This window comes from Rhinolophus sinicus, linkage group LG02 (assembly GCF_036562045.2).
Source record: "Rhinolophus sinicus isolate RSC01 linkage group LG02, ASM3656204v1, whole genome shotgun sequence".
NCBI classification, from domain to species: domain Eukaryota; kingdom Metazoa; phylum Chordata; class Mammalia; order Chiroptera; family Rhinolophidae; genus Rhinolophus; species Rhinolophus sinicus.
Window position 1 is genome coordinate 145,605,178 of NC_133752.1, and position 6,602 is coordinate 145,611,779.

The 6,602-nt window shown below is 47.5% G+C and overlaps 1 protein-coding gene across 2 annotated transcripts; it reads right to left on the reverse strand.

Annotated features, from left to right (window-relative positions):
* Window positions 1-547: 547 nt before the first annotated feature.
* Window positions 548-6,491, reverse strand: CDK2 (cyclin dependent kinase 2). 2 transcript variants are annotated; one of them, XM_019742352.2, is made up of 8 exons: window positions 6,154-6,491; window positions 5,367-5,444; window positions 5,140-5,260; window positions 4,299-4,469; window positions 3,712-3,813; window positions 2,891-3,034; window positions 2,384-2,587; window positions 548-1,775 (listed from the first exon to the last, which is right to left on the reverse strand). In XM_019742352.2, exons 1-8 carry the CDS (start codon window positions 6,267-6,269, stop codon window positions 1,671-1,673), a joined length of 1,041 nt encoding a protein of 346 aa, XP_019597911.1. In that variant the 5' UTR covers window positions 6,270-6,491; the 3' UTR covers window positions 548-1,670. The 2 variants fall into 2 exon arrangements, with proteins under 2 accessions (XP_019597911.1, XP_019597912.1); XM_019742353.2 differs by lacking the exon at window positions 2,891-3,034.
* Window positions 6,492-6,602: the final 111 nt, after the last annotated feature.

The window sequence follows — 6,602 nt, forward strand, 5'->3', positions numbered from 1 at the left end:
GGGGAGGCTTCAGCCCCTTCATAATTTTTCATACAGACAATTGGTATTATGAATCGTATTATAAAGGTGAATAAAGTATCTTTATAAAACTTTGCTATTTGTGATATGCAACTAAAAGGAAAAATGACAAGGTTACTGGGAAATGCAGCGTAGAGGTAAATTCTCACAGAGCCCACTTTCAACCATATTGCTGTTCCCAAGCCCTTCCTAACAATGAAATTCCCTAACTGCCACCTTGAGTGTATGTATGTGTATGTGGTATGTGTGTATGTTGGGGGCAGGAGGAGATGCAGGTTTGTGGGGAAAGAAGTAGGAAATACAAAGGCTTCAGTTTCTCCAGATGTAAAATCAGGCAACAATTCTCACTTTTGCCCACCCTCAGCACTATCCCAATTGCATCATAAAAGCCAAAATGGGGTGGGGTGGGTAGCCCTGCAGAGACAGATTAGGAAAAGTGGGGTTCTGTAACCAATTATCATATATACACATTCATATTCTCTCACACCATTCTTTCAGTAAATAATACACAAAAGTAAAGGAGTAAAGATGAACTATAAAACTAGAAACTTTTTCTTTTTAATGAATTACAAACTAAATTACAAATAATGTTAATAGCAAGAACACTCAAGGACAAGAGGTGGGAGAAGAGAGACAATCAAAAAAAGAAAAGAAAAAGAAACTTGAATATTTGCATTACAAAACCCCAAGGTGCACATGGCAACAAATCCACCCACTTCCACTTAGAAACTACCATAACCTGAAATATAAATATAATTGTTCATCCTTATTTTAAAGAAATATTTTTTCCCAATGCTCCCACTCAGTCACAGCCCTGAAAAAGTGTGAGCATTCTCAAAATGATGTCTAAACCCTAACTTCCACTCCTATGGGATGGCCTTCAGAGGAAGACAGGACCTGGCACCTGAAGAACTGAGAAGCTTAAAAGGAAGAGAAAAATTCAAACATATTTCACTTGCCTCATAAGGCCATGGTGAAGCACAATCCCTGTTCCAGAGCCTCCCAGACACTCCTTGCCCATCGAAGGGTCAGACAAGGGCACTGGGGGCAATCATTTCTACTGCAGCCACCCCAGGACTGCAGAGACTGGGAGTCTTGAGTCTCCCAGACTGTTAGGTGAAATGAAACACTAAAACTAGGGTATAAATTGGTTGCATCTATTTTTTTAACCTAATTCTTTAAAATAGGCCCCTCCCTATGTTTTCGTTTTGCTTGGTTTTCAAAAATTCCAACTTACCCCCCTGCTATCAGTTAGCCTAACAAACAGTGGCCACAGGATGCTTGGGGTCTCTGTCATCCCAAACACAGGAAATATTAATTGCGGGGCTTTCAGAGATTGGGATGGCAAATCCTCCTATGTGGTGAGGGGGAACAGTCTTTTATTTTATTTTATTTTATTTTAAATACCAGCCCTCCTCAGCAATGACTAAGAGGAGGGGTGGGAGAGGCTGACTTAAGTGCATCTAATACTGAAGTTTCCTTTCATTTTTACCCTTTTCCCCCCTCCATTCCCCTATACTCCCAGAGTTGGCTGTTTAAGAGGGGAAGGTAAGTGTCAAGGCAGCCAGACAAGACAGAGGGCAAATAGCCCAGAGCCAAGCCACATCAGGCCCCCACTGGAGAGGGTGAGACTGGAGGCTTGGGTAAGGACATCAGAGTCGAAGGTGGGGTACTGGCTTGGTCACATCCTGGAAGAAAGGGTGAGTCAGAGCTGCCTTTGCTGAAATCCGCTTGTTGGGGTCGTAGTGAAGCATTTGCTGGAGGGAGAGATGTATACTGACTTCAGTAATGTGACAGTAGACTAAATGGGCGGCAAGTTTTCAAAGAAATCGGGAAATCGGGGTGGCTGGATTTGAGCTCTGAACAACAGGGTTGCCGGTTCGATTCCCACATGGGCCAATGAGCTGCGCCCTCCACAACTAGATTGAAGACAAGGAGCTGGCACTGAGCTTCCGGAGGGGCAGCCGGATGGCTGTTGGTTAGAGCGTGAGCTTTCAACAACAAGGTTGTCAGTTCAATTCCCACATGGGATGGTGGGCTGTGCCCCTCTGCAACTAAAGATTTGACTTGGAGCTGATGGGCCCTGGAGAAACACACTGTTCCCCAATATTCCCCAATAAAATGTAACAGAAAAAAAAAAATCGGGAAATCAGAATTTCTTTTACCCAAAGCAGAGTTCCCATTTCCCTCCTCTCTGTATCTGACTGCTCAGTTGGTGTGCCAACAGGATGACAGAAGCAGGGGCTAGGGAAAAACTGAGACCCAGAGTCCAGGGCCTCATCCTTCCTTCATTTAGGAGAAACCCTGCCCTCCGGTAGTGAATGAGTAAATGCCCCGCCCAGCTCCACCCCCCACACACTCTCACCGATAACAAGCTCCGTCCATCTTCATCCAGGGGAGGCACAACTTTGCTAAAATCTTGCCGGGCCCACTTGGGGAAACTCGGCTTATAATCAGGCATAGAAGTAACTCCTGGCCAAACCACCTCATCTGGGGTCCCCAGAGTCCGAAAGATCCGGAAGAGTTGGTCGATCTCAGAATCTCCAGGGAACAGGGCCCTGCGGGTCACCTGAAAACGCGGAAAGAGGAAAGGCCAAAACCCACATTGACGTCAGTCAGAACTGCCCCCTATACAATGGAGGTTCCCACAGGCAGTGGTAGGTCAGCAGGGCCCCATGACTCCCGCCCCAGGGCCTTTCATGGGGTCAGTTACACAGAGCCTGAGACAATGAAGTTCCTTCATCTGTCTCCTCGCCCCCTCCTTCCTTCCCCCAACCATGGCTTTGCAGATCCCCAAGGCTGGGTGGGGCTGGGAGGGGGTGAATGTTTGGGGTGCCACAGACGTGTAGCAAAGGGATCCCAAGCCACTCACGGGGTATGGGGTAGACACTGCGGTCATCCCCCCTCCTTGTGATGCAGCCACTTCTAGATAGGAGCACAGCGGGCAGAGACTGTGTCTTCCATTTCTTCTGTGTTCCCCACAGCACTTAGCATGGTGCTGGGTACACACTAGGTGCTTAACAAATATTTTTTGATGAATTGAGAGAGGAATATGGGCAATTGTAAGGTAATGCACTGGGGGATAAATGTCATTTTATATATATATAAAATGGCTAATGGTCTCCAAGCCCCAGTTACAACCCAGATAAAGGACCATAACACATATTGCTGATTTGATTTGAAAACAGCCCACTCCACTGTTGATTTAAGAGGATGAGAATTCCCATATAACACTGGGTCTCAGGGATCCTTCAGTCTGAAAAGCCAGACATAGCGGGAGGACATGATCTGAAGTCTGTAGTTTAAATAAAAGGTGTGGATAAGGTGAACACTGGTGGCTTCACCGCATTCCTAGCACCCTACAATAAGGTCTCCTGGTCAAATGAAGCACTAAATGGAATTCATTCTCCCAAATATATGCAGACTAAAGCTAAAGCAGCTGCAGATATGATTCAGCTCAATTCAGGGATAAGAGATATATACTGGATGCTAAAACTGTTTGAGGATATACTAATATTGTGATTGACATCAGGGACAACAGTCCTGTCCTTTCCCCATCACCCACCTTGGTGCTACTCTAGAGAAAGAACCCCGTGATAACAGAAGGGCCATGGGTTGGGGCCGAGAAACAGTTCAGTTGTTCTTGAATGTGGGGAGGAGTGGGCTGGGTGGAACTCAGGCATGCCTCCGTACCATCTCAGCAAAGATGCAGCCCAGACTCCAGATGTCCACAGCTGTAGAGTAGTATTTGCAGCCCAGAAGGATTTCAGGTGCTCGGTACCACAGGGTCACGACCTGGGGACAAAAGTAGGAAGGGGAGGGGTGGTGTATCGAGCATGGAGATTCCCACATCTCAGCTCCCCGATACTACCCTGCTAACTCTCAGCCTCCTAACAGCTTCTTTCCTTCCATCCTTACATTCCCTCTGATCTCCCCTAAGTAAAATTATTACATACAACTTCTTACGTCAGAATGAGCATAGCCCACGGTTCTGGGGACCATATTTTCTGAACCCCCAATGTGACTTTTCTGGAAAACTTGAGACAAGTGGTCACAATTTTAATAATGTGCCATCCAGCTCTCCTGGCTTGGTTTCTATCAAAGCCCAGTTAGCCCCACAGGATGAACTCTGTGCATACTCTAAGACGTCTCGAGGTGTCAGAAATACTTTCCATCTAGTGAGAGAGAAACTGCTGTCAAAATACTTTTAGTTATTTTAGTGAATGTCCTTGTTAACACCTGCCAGGAAGAGCGGAGAAGAAATGCAGAGAGGGACTGACCTCATGGGTGTAAGTACGAACAGGGACTCCAAAGGCTCTGGCTAGTCCAAAGTCTGCTAGCTTGATGGCCCCCTCTGCGTTGATAAGCAGATTCTGAGGTTTGAGGTCTCGGTGCAGGACACGATGAGAATGGCAGAAAGCTAGGCCCTGGAGCAGCTGGAACAGATAGCTCTGACAATGGAGAGAGAGAGGACTGGGTTTCTTTATTACACTGAGCAGATTAGGGTCTGCTCTGTGCCTACAAAGCTCTACTAAAGCCTCTACTATGTTAGATTATAATTACATGTTTGCAAGCTATTTCTCTCATTGGACTGTCAGCCCAGTGAGGATAAGAACTAAGTCTTACTTAGTTTTGCACGTCTTTTCCACATCCTGTGCCTAGTACATTGAAGGTGTTCAATAAATGTGTATTGAATAAACATTTGTTGACAGATTGAAAGTAGCTCAGGGAGTAAAGAACCCAGCCCTAAAACAGATAATAGACTCACTGGCTATTTCTCCCACCAAACAGGTGGAAGGGCTTTTTTGGAGGAATGTACCAAGTGCCCTCAAGTCCCATTTATCTGAGTTTCATCTGATCTTCTACCTGAGCTGCTAAGTTGACTCACTAGAGTTTCAACTTCTTTAATTCTCCTGCCCAGCCCTAGCGTTAATAAGCATAATGTGCAGTGAAAGAGCCATAAAAGAAAGGTGTGTGTGTGTGTGTGTGTGTGTGTGTGTGTAGAGGATGGAGGTCTGGGAAGGAAACCAAGATCACAAATCACCACTCAGTCTGAATTGCCTTCAGCCCCCCACCTCCAAGACATGCTTGTGTTGGGAAAGAGTTGATTAGAAGGATTACCTTGATGAGGGGAAGAGGAATGCCAGTAAGAGCAGAGGCATCCATGAATTTCTTGAGATCCTGGTGCAGAAACTCAAAAACCAGGTACAGTTTGTTTTCTGTGTGGATAACATCTAGCAGCCTAAGGAAGGGAGGTCCAGGAATGGAAATGAGGGAGAGAAATGCCCAGACTACACGACAGAAGGCATGTTCCTTTACTGTCAACCACTTCCCAGGTATATACTTACTTGACAATATTAGGGTGGTTAAGCTCCTTAAGCAGAGAGATCTCTCGTATGGCAGTACTGGGTACACCCTCTGTCTCACTTGGAGAGGTTGGAAAAGCAGAGATGGGAATGTGGTTACAAATATTCCTTTTTCCCCAGCCCAGTCACTCTTTTCCCCCCAAGGAGACACCACCCCAGCATCCCCTAAGAAAGTGAGAGAAGAAAAAGGGTGCTGTAGGAATTCATTCATGTGTGGACAGTAAGTGGCTTTGGGACATATTAAGGTCATTATTTCTTTTTTTCCCAGAGGTAGGTAAGTAAAGCCTCCTGGTGAAGGGAAAGAGAGAAGGTAAGAGGGAAAAAAAAGGGAGTAGCAGCACCCAGCTTCCTTTGAGGGGCCAGTGAAGTTCAACTGCCATTCTTTTGAAAGAGGGACAGAATTCTAAGATGAGGGTGGGGCTGGGGCAGTAAGGAGGGCTCTTTATTCAGAAAGGTACTCTTCACCGGTTCCCACAAAACCCAACTCCACGGGGAGTCCTGGACCCTATGTCAAGAGGCCTCCTTCCTCTTCCTGACTGCACGTTAGGGGGCATCACCCGGTTTTGGGGAGCAGATTTCCCACGACTCGACAGTACCCTATAATCTCCAGAGGGAAACCCTTTACAGTCCTCCAATCCACCTCTCCAATTCAAAAGAAGTCCCTCCCTGCTACCTTCCGGTCCCTGGACTGCTACCCGCCTGTTAGGGTGGGGGTGGGGGGCACTCAAGGAGCTCCCGAAGTAGGAGTCCGGGTATAGAGGCCACTCACGTGTCCAGGCGGATTTTTTTAAGCGCCACCACTTCTCCGGTCAGCTTGTTTTTGGCTTTGTACACAACTCCGTACGTGCCCTCTCCGATCTTTTCCACTTTTTGGAAGTTCTCCATTAAGCGCTAGTGAGTCGGGTCAGCCCGGCCCTGGAGCGAGGACCTGGGAACCCTGCAGAAAGCGGGGCCCCGCTCTCGGGGGCGGAGGAGGGAGAAACAGGGCCCGGCACCGCGGCTCCAGGTCCGGATGGAACGCAGTACAGTTCTTGCTCTTGTCAATTTGTCCAACTTGAAACAATGTTGCCGCCTCCCCGCCAGTTCCCTACCACCACCAGAGGCCCCGCCTCTCCTTCCCGCGTTTCCCTGGCTCCGCCCCTAGCCTTTCCTATTGGTCAACGTCAGAGGGGACGGGGCTAACCCAGCGCCCCTCGCCGCAAATGACCCCGCCCCGCG

Excerpts from the sequence above, each read along its gene's own strand:
- CDK2 (XM_019742352.2), bottom strand. The coding sequence starts at position 6,269 with ATGGAGAACTTCCAAAAAGTGGAAAAGATCGGAGAGGGCACGTACGGA. Across the intron at positions 2,588-2,890 it reads CAGTGTCTACCCCATACCCC|GTGACCCGCAGGGCCCTGTT; the intron begins GTGAGTGGCTTG and ends CCGCGTTTTCAG. Across the intron at positions 1,776-2,383 it reads ATGGACGGAGCTTGTTATCG|CAAATGCTTCACTACGACCC; the intron begins GTGAGAGTGTGT and ends CTCTCCCTCCAG.